Consider the following 20,512-nt stretch of genomic DNA (forward strand, 5'->3'; position numbering starts at 1 on the left):
TGTCTCCCACCACACAGTGGTGTGGGAGACATGTGATTTACTCCGGTCTGTGTGTCTGTCACAAATCCTGTCCGCACTCTAAGTTGAACATTTCTCATCCGATCTTCACCAAACTTGAACAAAATGTGTTTGACCATAAGGTCTCGGCCAAGTTAGATAACTAGCCAAATCCGCCCAGGCACTTTTGAATTATGGCCCTTGAATTACTGATGGGAACCAATCATCTGAATCATCTAGACAAACTAGACTTAATGATAGAAACCATTCGTCTGAACCATCCATTCAAACTAGACATTAATGATAGGAACCACTCATCCAAACCATCCAGACCTCCAATACATTACTGATCAGAACCATTCATCCAAACCACCCACACCACTTTGAATCACTAAAGGATTAGGCAGTTGTGGGAGACATGCTTCTCAAAAGCAGCTCTATTATTACTTAATAATTTCAGCAGAATTTTCTTATATGAAATTATGAGTTATATGAACCTATATTTTGTTACATATTTCAGATATTTGCTGTTTTATCACAAGCAGATTTTAGAGTATGAATAATGCTGGGTTGTGATTAGGAGTCCATACAGTATTACCACAAATTACCCTCCTTCTTAACACAGAATGAACACTGCCAGAATACCTGCATTGTGAACACAGGTTGTACACAATGTTAAAATTCAACTTCCAGAACACAGGATACAGCTGGACAAACTGAATAGCCAGAAGTTGTCACATTTCAGCGTTTTAGCTAAATGTTGTTGTTTGGATGCTGTGTATAAAAGAATGAGCATCTGCAGTAATATGAAATGCTGATGTCAGCTCTTCTTTCTGATTATTTCTCTTCTTATTGTATTTTTCTCAACCTTTCTTATCTTGTATGCAGTGTCCGATTTCCATTTAAAAATATTGCTTTTTTGCTTTTTTTTTTCAAGATTACTAAAAACAGGTTTGGTAAATCATTTTACAAATGCTCAATGAACAGTGCTTTCAGCAGTAAAGATATTTTGAAAATTTTTTAAAATTCCTACTACTACACTTAAAGTTGTTTAAGAATGGAAATGCTTTATATTTAAAGAAAAGGTAAGAAATAATTAAAGGCAAAATTTGTAGTGTTTCAGTAGTGAGTGAAAACTTGAGCTATTAACCCTTAGCCTGCTGGCGGCGATTGGTTTTGCCTTTGCGACCAGTGCAGACCAAGATCAGCCTGCACATCCGTGCAGGCTGATCATGGTCTGCACTGTTCGCTATTCAGTTAGTAAATTTTCAGTGAACACCCCTTCGAATAATAAATGGTACTGCCCAAACTGAATGACGGAACAGTCCATTTTAGAAATTTAGCAGGCTAAGGGTTAAATTAAAACAACTGTAAAAATATTGAATTTATTAGTGAATATAGGACAGGGAATAATTACTGTTGGAAAACATAGAGCAGATTACAAAAAATAGACTGGCAATTCAAAACTTGTTGCTATTAAGTAATGAGGGAGACACTGTATAACACAGGGCTTTTTTAGCCAAAATTTTGAAGGGGCCTGGTCATTTTGTGAAAAATAGCGCAAACTGGATTCAATTAAAAATAGTCACAAATTTAATATTAAAAGTTCAGCATTAAGTTTACCAGAACATAAACAACAATATGTAAAGATAAATGGTGGAATCTGCACAAAATTGTGAATTTTTTTCGCAACTTTTTGGGGAAAAAATGCAATTTTGGATTGTGAAGGGGCTGAATATCGGCCCATTGTAAAGAAGGGGAAAAAAACTGTAACATTTATTGCAAAATTAAGTCTCATAAATACTATGACATTTGCATTTAAAGAAAGTTTTTTTTCTACTTTAGCTATGTATTTCTGTGTAAGAGTTTTTGTTCGCACACCTAACTAAATATACAGTTAATATTCTTTAAACAATAGCTTAGGTTTTATTGAATGGTCTTGTCCTCTCACAGCCCTGATCTGTCATTTCAAAACAGCGTAACAGTGTGATAATTTAATGGGCATTTTTCATTTTTTTCTGCAGGCCTCATAATATATAGTCTTTCCTCAGTTTGTATGAATAACTATCTGTTGTATTACTAGCATCTTACTTGTGTTCATGTTGTAATTGTGTACCTGTGCAAGCCAGATACAATATATTCATTGTTTTGAAGAACTTTGTAGACTGAATATCTACGTATGGTGTTTTAACCTTACTGCAGTGTTGCTACAATGTTTTTTATTTTGTAGAATTAAAATTTGGTGAAGTAATGTATATTGTATTTCCATTATTCGCCAAAAAATAGCACTAAAAAGGAATCACTTTTTAGCTGACCTGTCACAAAGTAACAAGGTGAGCTTTTGTGATTGCGCGTTGTCCGTGCGTGCGTGCATAAACTTTTGCTTGTGACCACTCTAGAGATCACATTTTTCATGGGATCTTTTATGAAAGTTGGTCAGAATGTTCATCTTGATGATATCTAGGTCAAGTTCGAAACTGGGACACGTGCGGGCCAAAACTAGGTCAGTAGGTCTAAAAATAGAGAAACCTTGTGACCTCTCTAGAGGCCATATTTTTCAATGGATCTTCATGAAAATTGGTCAGAATGTTTAATTTGATGGTATCTAGATCAAGTTCGAAACTGGGTCATGTGCGGTCAAAAACTAGGTCAGTAGGTCTAAAAATAGAAAAACCTTGTGACCTCTCTAGAGGTCAGATTGTTCACCTTGATGATATCTAGTTCAAGTTCGAAACTGGGTCACATGCCATCAAAAACTAGGTCATTATGTCAAATAATAGAAAAACCTTGTGACCTCTCTAGAGGCCATATTTTTCAATGGATCTTCATGAAAATTGGACAGAATGTTCACCTTGATGATATCTAGTTCAAGTTTGAAACTGGGTCACATGCCTTCAAAAACTAGGTCATTAGGTCAAATAAAAGAAAAACCTTGTGACCTCCCTAGAGGCCATATTTTTCATGGGATCTGTATGAAAGTTGGTCTGAAAGTTCAACTTGATGATGTCTAGGTCAAGTTCGAAACTGGGTTAACTGCGGTCAAAAACTAGGTCAGTAGGTCTAAAAATAGAAAAACCTTGTGACCTCTCTAGAGGCCATTTATTTCAAGAGATCTTCATGAAAATTGGTGAGAATGTTTACCTTGATGATATCTAGGTCAGTTTCAAAACTGGGTCACATGCCTTCAAAAACTAGGTCATTAGATCAAATAATAGAAAAACCTTGTGACAACTCTAGAGGCCATATTTTTCAATGGGTCTTCATGAAAATTGGTCAGAATTTTTATCTTGATGATATCTAGGTCAAGTTCAAAACTGGGTCACATGAGCTCAAAAACTAGGTCACTATGTCAAATAATAGAAAAAACAATGTCATACTCAGTTCAAAACTGGGTCATGTGGGGACAGGTGAGCGATTCAGGACCATGAAGGTCCTCTTGTTTGCATTAGCTGTAGAATATACCTTTTTGGCATGTGTTGTGGTAAACTTTTGAATCACTTCACTGTAATTGTTGAAAATTTAAGAAACAGAAATTGCAGAATTTCAGTATATCTTTATGTAACTTGTGAAAATATGTTGTAGAAATGCCAGCAAAAAGACCACCATAACCATTTCATAATGCTTGAAAACCTATAAGAACAGTGATGTTGATTGCTGTAAAAGGCATTTAATTGATTTTGGAAATGAATTATTTCTTCAATTTCTGCTTGAGAGTTTAAATTTATAAACAAGAATTTGATTACAATATAAAGTATGTACTACTAAAAATGATTTTAGGAATTGTAACAGTCTGACAATGTGCATACTAGGAGATATTGTAAGCATGTTTGCAAACTATTTGAGCCGTGCCATGAGAAAACCAACATAGTGGGTTTGCGACCAGCATGGATCCAGACCAGCCTGCGCATCGCGCAGTCTGGTCAGGCTCCATGCTGTTCGCTTTTAAAACCTATTGGAATTGGAGAAACTATTAGCGAACAGCATGGATCCTGACCAGACTGCGCGGATGCGCAGGTTGGTCTGGATCTATGCTGGTCGCAAACCCACTATGTTGGTTTTCTCATGGCATGGCTCATTTATTCAGATGAATTATTCTGTCTAACTGCAGTTGGTACTGTAATTGCTTTTAATATTCAATGTGTCTAATAATTACTTACTGTTAATAATGACCTTTCAACATACCACTGTTTCCTTTATGGTCCTTAACCTGTTTCAAGGAGGGTACAGATTTACAATTCATCTTAATTTTAAAACTGTATGCTTTGTTGTACCCCAGTTTTCATATGCTTTATAAATCTATACTGGGAAAATTAAATGACAGTATCAGCAAAGTTTTTAGATTAAAACTGCTGAAAGTGTTATACTAGCCGCATGTGTTCTCTGAGATTTAGGTTAGCTCAAAGCTTATATGAATATTGTTAAAGTAATGAATTGAGACTAGAGTAAATTTGAATGATAATAGATCAATTGGTATATATGTGTAATTAGGTGTGAAATACTGTGCTGTCAACAGTTACTTAGATTTTGTGAGCTTATATGATGAATTTTTGAAGCTTGTGCTTGTTAAAGAGATTGGACGTCATATTTAATAATGTAAAGGAAAAACTTCTTTTCTTTATATGAAAATATATTTTGATTTATTGTTCCATAAAGCAGAAATGAGAAAAGTCAGTATATAGAACTGTTATTATACCTCTAGATACAAAGTAGATGGAGCTTAGTTGGAGTCACACATGTCCGTTGGTCCATTGAGTCCATTCCATATCTTCTTAACCAGTGAGCAGATTTTTTTTTTTTTAAACTAACACCAGTTGTTAACCACATTATCAGGATGTGCAGGGTGCTGATCCCAGATCACTTGGTCCAGGTTGTCAAAAAGCTTTAACTTGTGACCTGTCTATACAATTATTCACCTCATCAATACGACATGCAGGGCACAAACACAGTTCACTAGATTCAGTGACAATGTCACATTTGGAAGTCCCATGTCAAATAGCTTATCTGCATGTCCTCTCTGTATCGTATAAACTGTTTGAAAGATATTGATAAAACTAGCATCCATTGTTTAACTCATCAGGATGACATACAGAGTAATAAGATCCCTGGTCAAGGTCACACTTAGAGGTCAAAGATAAAATATAGGTTTGTGTTTGCTCCATATCTTGTTAACCACTGGAAGGATTTTCATAAAATTAGCATTAATTGTTATCCTCATCAAAACAACTTGCAGAGTATATGACTCGTGTTACTTGGTCCAAAGTCAAGTCACTCTTAGGCTTAGGTCACAATATTTTACTTTAAATTTCTCAGAGCTGTGTGTCGGGGTATTGATCACCTTTATTGATAGCTCCAGTTTTGTTTCCGTACTTTTTCCATAATTAAAACAATATTCTGCAAGAGCCTGTATTTGAAGATGACAACATACATTTTAATTTGTCAAGATATCAAATTTCAGTGTATGACATGTCATTGAAATTGCAGGCAGTTTTTTGAACATGCTATAAAAAAATATTTTTTTTACTGGTTTAATTAAATTTACCTTGATTGTCTAGCTCCAGATGACGAGTGTATTATTGTCATGATGGAATCATAATGGGGAGAGACTTTTCATGTTTCTGCAGGTTTTGTATCTTATTTTTCACTTTCCCTCCGAAGATACATTTTCCTGTAAAGCCATTTGTATGACTGTGGTTAAATCCTGTTAGCTCACCTGAGCACGAAGTGCTCAAAGGTGAGCTTTTGTGATCACCCTGTGTCCGTCGTCCGTCGTAGTCAACAATTTGACTGTTAACACTCTAAAGGTCACAATTTAGGCCCAATCTTAATGAAACTTGGTCAGAATGTTACCCTCAATAAAATCTTGGATGAGTTCGATATTGGGTCATCTGGGGACAAAAACTAGGTCACCAGGTCAAATCAAAGGAAAAGCTTGTTAACACTCTAGAGGTCACAATTTTGGCCCAATCTTAATGAAACTTGGTTAGAATGTTACCCTCAATAAAATCTTGGACGAATTCGATATTGGGTAATCTGGGGTCAGAAACTAGGTCACCAGGTCAAATCAAAGGAAAAGCTTTTTAATACTCTAGAGGTCACAATTTTGGCCCAATCTTAACGAAACTTGGTTAGAATGTTACCCTCTATAAAATCTTGGACGAGTTTGATATTGGGTTATCTGGGGTCAAAAACTAGGTCACCAAGTCAAATCAAAGGAAAAGCTTGTTAATGCTGTAGAAGCCACATTTATGACTGTATCTTCATGAAACTTGGTCAGAATGTTAATTTAGATCATCTTAAGGTCCAATTTGAATCTGGGTCATGTAGGATCAACAACTAGGCCACCAGGTCAAATCATAGGAAAAGCTAGTTAACACTGTAGAGGCCACATTTATGACCATATCTTAATGAAACTTGATCAGAATGTTAGTCTTGATGATCTATAGGTCGAGTTCAAATCTGGGTCAGGTGGGGTAAAAACTAGGTCACTAGGTCAAATCAAAGGGAAAGCTTGTTTACACTCTAGAGGCCACATTTATGACTGTATCTTCATGAAACATAGTCAGGATGTTAATCTTGCTGCTCTTTAGGTCAAGTTTGAATCTGGGTCATGTGGGGTCAAAAACTAGGTCACCAGGTCGAATCAAAGGAAAAATTTGTTAACACTTTAGAGGCCACATTTCTGACCATATCTTAATGAAACTTGGTCAGAATGTTAATCTTGATGATCTTTAGGTCAATATGTCAGGTGAGCGATACAGGGCCTTCATGGCCCTCTTGTTTTTTACATGCCAGTTATTTGTGTACAGTGTTTAACTTCATCAGTGTACTTGTAAAGAGTTTTGGTAATACTGTTATCTTTCTAGATATTGTAAGAAAATCTCATGCTTTCGTAGAAATATTTGTAGTTTTATATAACTCCTGTGATATGTTTATTTATAGTTTTGTCCATTTTTCCTGCCTATTATATTCATTTGTTGTGCTATGTTTCAGATGTTAAAAATGAAATTTGAAATGTTTTCAAAAAATTATAAGGAAACTGAGTGTAAGTTCACTAAGGGTGAATGACCTATGATGACAGTTTGCAGTTTTTGGTTGATATATGATTACGGCATTTGTCGCCTCATATGGAAAATCATGTGCTGATATGTGCTGCATTAATGGTAAAAGAAGTCCTGAATTAGGATAGATAAGTGAACCAATAATGGTCAGTGTGTGTCCACTTTAATACATGAATGTGTAATTCGGTTTATATTGTTGTTTCATCCATTTGTTTGGAAGTTGAATATCGTAGCATGCGTGAATTTTGTTAGTGTTTCCTAGATGTGAATGACATATCTTTATTTAGTTGTTGTGTGCCTGCCTTTTAGAGTGATAATGCATTACATGATTGGGTCATGTGTCAATTACTTGACTGTTAGGTTCTCTTTAAAGTGTAATAATTTGAGGGTTGAGCGCAGTACTGCAATAACTCCTATTAAATAAAGAAGGAGCTACCGCAGTATTGCGCTGAACCCTTGGTATGCGTCTGGTTTGGAAGTCTTGTACACTCTGATTCCACTGACACAATAACTTAATGAGTTATACAGTAATACAAGAGTTTAAAGTCACATTCACTTATGAAGGTATAACCCAGATACTTATGCTAAGAAAGGCTTTGGACTTGTGATTTTTTTGATGTCTCAAACAGACTACTATATTTAGGATATGGAATATAAATTTCATCTAAAGTCGGTATATATACAGAAGAATAGTATTAACAATATATCATTTTTGACTGACGTAATAACCAATGTAACAATATCACAGATTAAATGATTTATATCAGGTTACAACATTCATATATGACATACATTATATACATTTCTTTTACGACTTGTAAATTCAGCTTATCTCATTGGTTGATAACTGGTCATATGCAGGTCCATAGAAAGTTATATACACCACAGAAAGTGATAGTCTTGTAAACAAACTTGAATGAGCAACTATTCTTCAAAACAAACTCCAATGTTATAATATTTACAGATCTGTTTAACACCAACCAATTGTATCTGGTTTCTATAAACACGTAATCCAATAAACAGCCTTGTTACATTTCAGTAAAATTGTGTCTTAACTTTAAACATTTTTTCTTTCAGTCTTATTGAAATATTGACCAAACTGCTCCTTTTATAGAGCCCGCTTGCGGAAGCAAAGACATAGTTGTCCAAATGGCTGTTTGGTGTATTGTGCATGCGTCAGTCAGGATTTGTTTGTCCGGACCATAACTTGGAGCAATCTTGTTTATATTTGGCATGAATGTTAACCTCAGTGAGATAGAGTGTTTTGGGCAAACCCCAGGTTCCTTTCTCAAAGGTCAAGGTCACAGTTGGAGGGTCAAAGGTCATGTCAGATCTTGTCTGGCCCATAACTGACATGCATTGAGGAATCCTGTTTATATTTGGCATGAATATTAACCTCATTGAGACGGAGTGTCATGCGCAAACCGCAGATTCCTATCTCAAAGGTCAAGGTCACAGTTGGAGGTCAAAGGTCATGTCAGATCTTGTACGGCCCATAACATGACATGTATGAGGAATCTTGTTTATATTTTGCGTGAATGTTTAACTCAATGAGACTAACTCTATCTCAAAGGTCAAAGTCACAGTTAGGGGTCAAAGGGCGGGCTCGACATGTTGCCCGTGGGCCGTATGTGTAGTCATAGAATAAAACACCTATTATATGATAATATCAGTGAATATCCAAGTTCATGGGCCTGGCAAAGGTGATAGTAGTGTTAAGAGAAACTGAAATACAAGTGAAAGCTGCAATTAAACATAAATCATTATTTCATTCATGAGGAACTCCTACTAGAAATGTATGATTCAAGACCCTATCTTGGGAACTAAGGAACTTAACAAAAGTCACTCAATTGTAACTGTGTCATACAATTAAGATAGTGACTTCTTATTAACTTTAAACTGCCTAGACTATATCTTAATTGTCTGATTGTGTCTAATCATTGCTTAGGACAGTGATATATCCTCTGAACACTAATCTCTTTATGCCCCCGGCATCTTCTGATGCGGGAGGCATATAGTGATTGTCCTGTCCGTCCGTTTGTTTGTTCGTTCGTTCATCCATCCGGTTAACCAAATGGGACCGTTTCGTCTAAGATCAATACCCCTTACTAGAATGACTTGATACTAATGCAGATGTAACTGGTGACCATTCCTCATCTTCACACATCACCTGACCTCAGTTTGACCTTGACCTTGACCTCATTTTGGACTTAGGTTGCTTTATATGGGCCATCTCTTGGTAAACCAAATGGGACGGTTTCATCTAGCATCAGTACCCCTTACTAGAATGACTTGATACTAATGCAGATGTAACCTGTGACCATTTCTCATCTTCACACATCACCTGACCTCAGTTTGACCTTGACCTCATTTTGGACTTAGGTTGCTTTATATGGGCCATCTCTTGGTTAACCAAATGGGACCGTTTCATCTAGCATCAATACCTCTTACTAGAATGACTTGATACTAATGCAGATGTAACCTGTGACCATTCCTCATCTTCACACATCACCTGACCTCAATTTGACCTTGGCATTGACCTCATTTTGGACTTAGGTTGCTTTATATGGGCCATCTCTTGGTTAACCAAATGGGACCGTTTCGTCTAGCATCAATACCCCTTACAGGAATGACTTCATACTAATGCAGACGACCCCTTGACCATTCCTCATCTTTACACATCACCTGACCTCAGTTTGACCTTGAACTTGACCTCGTTTCGGACTTGGGTTGCTTTGTATCGACAAGGATGCCACCGGGGGCATCAAGCGTTTATTTAACGCAGCTTCTTGTTTATTTCTCAGACCGTGAAATGTGAAATTAAGAATTTATTTCAGAGGGGTTTGTCTAGCATTGACATGTACATGTTTTTTGTCATATTACATTTGGAAATTTTTATCTTGAACCTAATACTGTATGTTAGTTTTTAGCTCACCTGAGCCAAAGTCTCATGGTGAGCTTTTGTGACCGCTCAATGTGCGTCGTCCGTCTGTCAACATTTATTTTAAAAAATCTTCTTCTTGAAAACTACTGGACAGAATTACATCAAACTTCTCAGGAATGATCCTTGGGTGGTCCCCTTTCAAACTTATTCAAAGAATTGAATTCCATGCAGAACTCTGGTTGCCATTGCCATGGCAACCAAAAGGAAAAACTTTAAAAATCTTCTTGTCCAAAACCGCAAGGCGTAGAGCCTTGATATTTGGCATGTGACCTCATCTAATGGTCCTCTATGAAAATTATTGGAATTATGCCCCTGGGGTGAAAAGATGCCCCGCCCTGGGGGTCCCAGGTTTTACATAGACTTATATAGGAAAAAACTTTAAAAATCTTCTTGCCTGAAACTGCAAGGCCTATGCTTTTGATATTTCGTATGTTGCATTGCCTTGTGGTCCTCTACCAAATTTGTTCAAATTATGCCCCTTGGGTGAAAAGAGGCCCTGCCCTGGGGGTCTCAAATTTAACATAGACTTATGTAGGGAAAAAAAATCTTCTTGTCTGAAACTGCAAGGCCTAGGCCTTTGATATTTGATGTGTAGTGTTCTAGTGGATGTCAAACAAGATTGTTCAAATTATTCCTTTGGGGTGAAAAGAGGCCTCGCCCTGGGGGTCACTTGTTATATGAGTTATATAGGAATAAATACCTCAAAAATTATCAGATCATATTTCCTAGACTGTTTAATTATAATTACCTGATGACCCCAAGTGATTAGGGGTCACCTACTGTGACCTTGACCCACTGACCTAGTTTCTTGTTTTTTTAAGATACAGCCTTGAAATTTGGATGACATGTACAGTTTTGCGCACCAGTCGTAAAACTGACTTTCATTGACCATGAATATGACCTTCTGACCTACTTTCTAATATTTTAGCATCAGTTTGCCATTCTAAACATGTGGCTCATATTACTCAGGTGAGCGATTGTTCTGAGATATTATGATCTAATATGTTATAATCGAGTTGAAGGTTATGTCACTGTTTAACTTTGGAGTTGTAACATTGTCACAACAAGGTAAACATTTTTATCTGATGTTACTTTTGATAGGGTTATTCATGAATTGTAATGGTTTATGTTCAGTTTGGGAACAGTCAGTATTAACATCTTAGCATGTATGAATGAACACATGTGGTTTTGTCTGTATTGTGTGTTTGAGCAGGAAAAACATTTTAGGTTACAGTACGTTTGATACGTACAGAATACAAATGTAAAACATTTGTTTGAAGAGCTTTTTTTTTCATATACATGCTAAGAATCAGTTTTCAGATATAATAAAAATCAAGAAAAGATACTGTCTTTGTATTTTTTGTCTGAACAAACTTGTACTTAAATCATTAAGTATGATGTTTAATGTCCTTTTAAGAAGCATTACTGAGAAATTTGGATAGTCATACAGCTTGACCTGTCATAGATGTTAAGTTTTAGGACAATGTATAAATTGAATGACAGGTAACTAGCATAGATGCCTCTTGATACTGTATGGGATGAATTGAGCAATATAAAAGTAAAATATTATTTTACAAAAGTAAGTCATACTCACTTAAATAAATATGTATTGTGAAATACTGTGGATTTTTGTGCCCCCAACTACCAAAAAATGTTTCTTGGCGGGCAGGGGCACTTAGAGTCTCTCGTGCATTTCTCAGAAAGTATTTGACCAAGAGACATCAAACCTCACAGGATTTTCCTTCAGCATGTGAAGTTGTGCCCCTGGTATTTTGGGGGATTTTATACAGCCAGGCCAAAGTTATGGGCCCTGACTTAGTCAAAATATGCATAAAAAGAGCCTAAAAGTTTGTGTCACATGTATCTCAAAAAGGATAATGAACATTACTGTAATATCATCTAGTGTGTGAAATTGTACACCTAGAGTTTTGTTTGAGATTTTACTCAGCCAAACTTACCAGAGTTATGGCCCTTGACTTTAATAGTCAAAACTTAGCATCTCAAGAAGTATTTGACTTAGACATGTAAATCATTACAGGAAGAATCTTAGCTATATAGCATGTGAAGTTGTGTACTTAGTGTTCCTTTGGGATTTCACTGAGCCAGACTAGAGTTCTGGTCCTTGACTGAGTGAAAATACACATAAAATGCTTAAATGTTTGATTTACATACATCTTAAAAATAGTTGACCTAGAGTTGTGAAACCATGTGGGAATATTATTCAGCATGTGGATTTGTGCACATGAGTTATGTATTTTACTCTGCAAGACCAGAGGTATGGCCCTTGACTTATTCTAAAAATGCATTAAAGGTCCATTACTAAGGGAAAGTGAGTTGGCAATTTTTTTCATAGCCAGTGCAAAGACTTCTGCAAGACACTAAATAATGACGATTGGCAGGTCAAAATTTACAGAAGGTCTTTGGAACTCAAAGAAATGTATGTGTATTATGTTGAAATTTCAATGAATCGACAGAATGACCCCCGAGGTCGTTTTAACTTTCTTCATACTTCATAGAAAAATAATTGTACATACACTGCGATTTATTTCGAATTTCTACATACAAACTTTCATTTTCCAATAAAATGAAATAGTTTCCGTGCTTTTTAAAAGAAATTAAAATGTTCACTTTCCTTAGTATTGGACCTTTAAGGACATAAAAGTTTGTGTAACATGTTTCTCCAAAAGTGTTTTACCTAGAATCATAAAACATTAGAATATTGTTATATAGCACATATTGTCCACCTGGTGACCTGTTTGGGATTTCACTCGGCCAGACCAGAATTATGGTCCTTGACTAAGTTAAAAATACACATGTAGTGCTTAAAAGGTTTTTTTTGGCAGTTACCTTAAAAATATTCCATCTATAGTTATGAACAGGAATTGGGGGTCGGGCACCAGTGTCCTACGGACACGTATTTAGTTTAAAATAGTTACTGCTATTTTAGCTCACCTGTCACAAAGTGACAAGGTGAGCTTTTGTGATCGCGCGGTGTCCGTCGTCCGTCGTCCTTCCGTCAGTCCGTGCGTGCGTCCATCCGTCCGTCCGTAAACTTTTGCTTGTGACCACTCTAGAGGTCACATTTTTCATGGGATCTTTATGAAAATTGGTCAGAATGTTCATCTTGATGATATCTAGGTCAAATTCGAAACTGGGTCACGTGCGGTCAAAAACTAGGTCAGTAGGTCTAAAAATAGAAAAACCTTGTGACCACTCTAGAGGTCACATTTTTCATGGGATCTTCATGAAAGTTAATCAGAATGTTCATCTTGATGATATCTAGGTCAAGTTCGAAACTGGGTCACGTGCGGTCAAAAACTAGGTCAGTAGGTCTAAAAATAGAAAAACCTTGTGACCACTCTAGAGGTCACATTTTTCATGGGATCTTCATGAAAGTTAATCAGAATGTTCATCTTGATGATATCTAGGTCAGTTCGAAACTGGGTCACGTGCGGTCAAAAACTAGGTCAGTAGGTCTAAAAATAGAAAAACCTTGTGACCACTCTAGAGGTCACATTTTTCATGGGATCTTTATGAAAGTTGGTCAGAATGTTCATCTTGATGATATCTAGGTCAAGTTCGAAACTGGGTCACGTGCTTCAAAAACTAGGTCAGTAGGTCTAAAAATAGAAAATCTTGTGACCTCTTTAGAGGCCATATATTTCACAAGATCTTCATGAAAATTGGTCAGAACGTTCACCTTGATGATATCTAGGTCAAGTTCGAAACTGGGTCACGTGCCATCAAAAACTAGGTCAGTAGGTCAAATAATAGAAAAACCTTGTGACCTCTCTAAAGGCCATATTTTTCATGGGATCTGTATGAAAGTTGGTCTGAATGTTCATCTTGATGATATCTAGGTCAAGTTCAAAACTCGGTCACGTGCCTTCAAAAACTAGGTCAGTAGGTCAAATAATAGAAAAACCTTGTGATCACTCTAGAGGTCACATTTTTCATGGGATCTTCATGAAAGTTAATCAGAATGTTCATCTTGATGATATCTAGGTCAAGTTCGAAACTGGGTCACGTGCCTTCAAAAACTAGGTCAGTAGGTCTAAAAATAGAAAAACCTTGTGACCTCTCTAGAGGCCATATATTTCATAAGATCTTCATGAAAATTGGTCAGAACGTTCACCTTGATGATATCTAGGTCAAGTTCGAAACTGGGTCACGTGCCATCAAAAACTAGGTCAGTAGGTCAAATAATAGAAAAACCTTGTGACCTCTCTAAAGGCCATATTTTTCATGGGATCTGTATGAAAGTTGGTCTGAATGTTCATCTTGATGATATCTAGGTCAAGTTCGAAACTGGGTCGCGTGCTGTCAAAAACTAGGTCAGTAGGTCTAAAAATAGAAAAACCTTGTGACCTCTCTAGAGGCCATATATTTCATAAATCTTCATGAAAATTGGTCAGAACGTTCACCTTGATGATATCTAGGTCAAGTTCGAAAGTGGCTCACGTGCCATCAAAAACTAGTCAGTAGGTCAAATAATAGAAAAACCTTGTGACCTCTCTAAAGGCCATATTTTTCATTGGATCTGTATGAAAGTTGGTCTGAATGTTCATCTTGATGATATCTAGGTCAAGTTCGAAACAGGGTCATGTGCTGTCAAAAACTAGGTCAGTAGGTCTAAAAATAGAAAAACCTTGTGACCTCTCTAGAGGCCATACTTGTAATGAGATTTTCATAAAACTTGGTCAGAACTGTTCACCTTGATGATATCTAGGTCAAGTTTGAAACTGGTCACGTGCCATAAAAAACTCGAAACTGGTCATGTGGGTCAAAATAGCATAGTAAAAGAAAAACCTTGTGACCTCTCTAAGGCCATATTTTTCATGAGATCTTCATGAAAATTGAGTGAGAATGTTCACCTTGATGATATCTAGGTAAGTTAAAACAGGGTCAGTACCTTCGAAAACTAGGTCATAGGTCAAAAATAGAAAAACCTAGAGACCATTCTTCAATGGCTCATAAAATTGGGTCGAATTTTTAATCTCGATAAATCTAGTCGGTCAAAATGGGTCACATGAGCTCAAAACTAGGTCAATTAATAATAGAAAACGACGTCCATAAAACTCAAACTGGGTCATGTGGGAAGATGACATAGGACCACATGTCCTGTTAAACATAATACATGAATATAAAACGCTGATGAAAGGACATTGATAAATGAAAAAGTATACCATTTTTAAACCTACTGACCTTTCATTGATTCATTTTACAATTACATAGGCATTTACAACAAAAGTCTTTGCCAAACTTACAGTATTACTGTGAATTTCTGATACCCTAAACACAATAAATACATGATGAAAACAGTGAGACACGGTAAAATGCCCGATACCATGAAAACAGAGAATATCTGATACCATTAAAACAGTGATGTCTGACACCAAGAAAACGGTGGCTATCTGATACTATGAAAACAGTGAATATCTGATACCATGTACACAGTGAGTATCTGATACCATAAACACAGTGAATATCTGATACCATGAAAACAGTGAATACTTGATACCATGAAACAGTGAATATCTGATACCATGAAAACGGTGAATATCTGTCACTACGAGAACAGTGAGTCTATCTATCTATCTATCTGATACTATAAACCAAGCGATTACCTGATACAAAAAATAGTGAATATCTGATACCATGAAACAGTGAATATCTGATACCATGAAAACAGTGAGTATATGATACCATAACTGCAGTAAATATCTTATACCATGAAAACAACAAGTATTTGATACCATAAACACAGTAAATATATGATACCTTGAAAGCAGTGAATACTTGATACCATGAAACAGTGAATATCTGATACCATGAAAACGGTGAATATCTGTCACTACGAGAACAGTGAGTCTATCTATCTATCTATCTGATACTATAAACCAAGCGATTACCTGATACAAAAAATAGGGAATATCTGATACCATGAAACAGTGAATATCTGATACCATGAAAACAGTGAGTATATGATACCATAACTGCAGTAAATATCTTATACCATGAAAACAACAAGTATTTGATACCATAAACACAGTAAATATATGATACCTTGAAAGCAGTGAATATCTGATACCATAAACACATTTAATATCTGATACCTTCAAAACAGTGAATATCATACACAATGTACCATAAACACAGTAAATATCCAATACCATGAAAACAGTGAGTATCAGATACTAATGACGCAGTAAATATCTGATATTGTCCGTAAGTATTGACCTGGCACTCATGAATATTCCGTATATTTCTGTAAATTAAGTTTCGGTGTCCGAACATGAATAGCGATATAACGAAATATTATATATATCGTTCTTAATTGACATACTGTCGCATGTGCAGGTAGCTGTGCGGACAAAGCGTTTACCTGCCAATATCAGTATTGTGGGTTCGAGTCCTACGTCTGACCACATCTTTTTTTCCCCAAATTTTATATGCAGACTTACTACTCATTTGTTCAAACGTATCGTAATGATATTTATAGATCATTTATTAAGAGTAATTATATAAATAAAAATATTTACCCGTTGTAAAAAAGTGGAATAAAATTGTTTAAATGTATGTTAGATAAAAACTTAAAAAGACATAATACCTGTCACCAGCGTTCCAGAAAATAAATACTACAAGAGAAAACAATTGAAATTCACGAAATATGACACATAAAATAATGTAAACGATAACATTACAATACAATAAATTGAAAAAAAAGATCTATTCAGTAAGTGATTTCGAACCCGTGGTAACGTGCGTGGAAGTCAGACACCTTACCTCTTCGCCACCGTAACATCGATTAACTTTACATGTTACTTTAGTAATGTAGATATTTTCAGGATACTAATCTTGCGTAAATTAACGAAAACGCCCGAAAATATTGACGAAGATTAATGAGTGCCAGGTCAATACTTACGGACAATTACCATGAAAACAGTGAGTATCAGATACCATAAACACAGTAAATATCTGATACCATGAAAGCAGTGAATATCTGATGCCATGAAAACAGTGAGTATCTGATACCTTAAACACAGTACATATCTGATACCATGAAAGCAGTGAATATCTGATGCCATGAAAACAGTGAGTATCTGATACCATAAACACAGTAAATATCTGATACCATGAAAGCAGTGAATATCTGATGCCATGAAAACAGTCAGTATCTGATACCATAAACACAGTAAATATCTGATACCATGAAAGCAGTGAATATCTGATGCCATGAAAACAGTGAGTATCTGATACCATAAAAACAATGAATATCTGATACTATGAAAACAGTGATAATCTGATACTTTGAACACAGTAAATACCTGGTACCATGAAAACAGCGAATTAGTTAATTAGACAATGTTCCAAACCTTATCACTTCATCACCCTTAGCTCAGTAGGGAGAGCGTTGGTCTACGGATCGCGGGGTCGCGGGTTCGATCCTCGGGCGGGGCGTATGTTCTCCGTGACGATTTGATAAAGGACATTGTGTCTGAAAACATTCGTCCTCCACCTCTGATAATTCATGTGGAGAAGATGGCAGTTACTTGCGGAGAACAGGTTTGTACTGGTACAGAATCAAGGAACACTGGTTAGGCTAACTGCCCGCCGTTACATAACTGAAATACTGTTGAAAATACTGTTGAAAAACGGCCCAAAACAAACAAACAAACAAATCATCACTGATTACCAGTTTCTTTTACTATTTTCAAAGTATGACGATAATCAGATAATACTAGTCATAAAAGTTCCAAACTTTTAACATCTTATTTCGTCTTCTGTCATTTCACAAAAGAGATATATTTAAAATACAATATGTAACAGCAATCACGATACTTCATATGATAATATCAATTACATTTGTGTATGCGTGACACTTTATCATCATTTTATCATTGTTTCCCAAACCTGACAATTTATTGAGAATACTTATAAGTATGGTATGTTATTGATATATAATTATGTAGATCTAAAACTAATCTTAGACCATCTCAACGAAGGCCATTCTAAACATAATAACAATCGCGCGCTTCCGTGTAAGTTGACACGCAAGAAACTCGTGTTTTACACAGATCATTTATGAATGACCCTTAATAATCCTGCAAAGTTTTATTTAAAAGTATCATACCATGTTTCGCAGATATTTAGTTTTGTATCGGGTGTAGTCATATACACTAAGCAAAATACATGTAGCTATGACAAGAGATCACAGAGTGATCTTGGTGCCCACCAATGTGCCATTTTTGAGTGTTCCAAATTTCAAGACTTACTGACTAGTTCAAGGTTAAATTTTCATTTCCGTACACAACACTGTGCATGTGGTCCAAATTCGAAAGCTGTAGCTTGAGAAATGTGAAAGTAGGTCACTAGATCAATTTCAAGGACAAAGTTCTTTGTACACAAAAAACTATGCATGTGCATCAAGTTTGAAGGCTGTAGTTTGAGAAATCTAAAAGTAGGTCACTAGGTCAATCTAAAGGTCAAAGTTTATTTCGGTACACAAAACTGTGCAAGTGGTCTAAATTTGAAGGCTGTAGCTTGAGAAATGTGAAAGTAGGTCACTAGGTCAAAATCAAGGTCAAATTTCACTTCAGAACACAAATCTATGCATGTGGTCCAAATTTGAAGCCTGTACCTTCAAAAATGTGAAAGTAGGTCGCTAGGTCAATGTCAATGTCAAAGTTTGTTGCGGTACACAATCCTATGCATGTGGTCTAAATTTGAAGCCTGTAGCTACAGAAATGTGAAAGTACGTCACTAGGCCAATCTCAAGGTCAAAGTTCATTTCAGTACACAAAACTATGCAAGTGGTCCAAATTTGAAGGCTTAGCTTGAGAAATGTGAAAGTAGGTCACTAGGTCAAAATCAAGGTCAAATTTTATTTCGGAACACAGAACTATGCATGTGGTCCAAATTTGAAGCCTGTACCTTCAAAAATGTGAAAGTAGGTCACTAGGTCAATGTAAAGGTCAATGTTTGTTTCGGTACACAAAACTATGCATGTGGTCCAAATTTGAAGGCTGTAGCTTGAGAAATGTGAAAGTAGGTCACTAGGTCAGTGTCAAGGTCAAATTTTTTTTCAGTGCACAAAACTATGCATGTGGTCCAAATTTGAAGGCTGCAGCTACAGAAATGTGAAAGTAGGTCACTAGGTCAAAATCAAGGTCAACTCATGTCAAGGTTCATCTTGCCACTCAAAACCATACATGTGGTCCAAATTTGAATGTTGTAGTTATTGACAAGAAGATTTTAAAGGCTTTTCGCTATATAAGTCTATATGAACCATGTGACCCCTGGGGCGGGGCCATATTTGATAATTTTAACAAACTTGGTAGAGAACCACTAGATGATGCTACATTACAAATATCAAAGCCCTAGGCTTTGTGGTTTGGACAAGAAGATTTTCAAAGTTTTTCCCTATATAAGTCTTTGTAAACTATATGACCCCCAGGGCGGGGCCATATTTGACCCGAGGGGGATAATTTGAACAATCTAAGTTGAAGACCACTAGATGATGTCACATACAAAATATCAAAGCCCTAGGCCCTGTGGTTTTGGACAAGAGGTTTTTCAAAGTTTTTCCCTATATAAGTCTATATAAACCATGTGACCCCCGGGGCGGGGCCATATTTGACCCCAGGGAAATAATTTGAATCATCTTGGTAGAGGACCACTAGATGATGCTTCATACCAAATATCAAAGCCCTAGGCTCTGTGGTTTTGGACAAGAAGATTTTCAAAGTTTTTCCCTATATAAATCTATGTAAATTATAGAAATAAACAAAGGGCCATAACTCCCTCAAAAATTGTTGAACCAGTCTGATTTTCAGGGGGACACAACTAGGGTACCAATACATCATTCTGACAAAGTTTGGTCAAAATCCCCCCAGTAGTTTCTGAGGAGATGCGATAACGAGAAATTGTTAATGGACGGGCGGACGGACCACGGACGCAGAGTGATTTGAATAGCCCACCATCTGATGATGGTGGGCTAAAAAGCGAACAAAATTTTGAAATACCTGCAGGGCATATACTTAGTAAACTACATACTTCATATAGGAATTCTGCGGTATCAGAGAAAACTGTTTACAGATGGGCAAGTAGATTTAAAAAATGGTCAGCAGTTCTTAGAGACAGGGCTCGTCCTGGCAGGCCAAAAAAAGCAGTGACGTCAAAGAACAGTACTGCTGTAAGACGTATGATTGATGAAGACAACGTCTTTTCTTGGCATGTCAATGGAGGGTGGGTGGGGATCTCGTGAGATTTACACCAAACAATTGGGCTTAAGAAAGATTTGTGCCCGATAGGTGCCTCACATATGAACCGAGGAGCAAAAGGCCAATAGGGTCAAATGTGCTAAAGAAACGCCGAAAAGTTTCTAAAATTTAGATGATTGCACAATGTCACAGCTTCTAACAGGAGATGGAGCCTGAATTACTTGTATGAGCCACAGCATCGCGTTGACAACAGTGGCTGCTAAAACGTAACACTAGACCAGTAATTGCAA

General features: G+C 36.4%; 1 protein-coding gene across 1 annotated transcript in view; it reads left to right on the forward strand.

The window, feature by feature from the left end:
* Positions 1–11,342, forward strand: part of LOC123564251 (ubiquitin carboxyl-terminal hydrolase 22-like) — a 28,420-nt gene extending 17,078 nt beyond the window's left edge. Inside the window, exon 13 of the mRNA XM_045357665.2 lies at positions 518–11,342. Within this exon, the coding sequence (XP_045213600.1) occupies positions 518–560 (43 nt within the window). The 3' untranslated portion in view covers positions 561–11,342. The remainder of the gene's footprint in view (positions 1–517) is intronic.
* Positions 11,343–20,512: the final 9,170 nt, after the last annotated feature.

The sequence above is a fragment of the Mercenaria mercenaria genome, chromosome 2 (assembly GCF_021730395.1).
Source record: "Mercenaria mercenaria strain notata chromosome 2, MADL_Memer_1, whole genome shotgun sequence".
Lineage (NCBI taxonomy): Eukaryota > Metazoa > Mollusca > Bivalvia > Venerida > Veneridae > Mercenaria > Mercenaria mercenaria.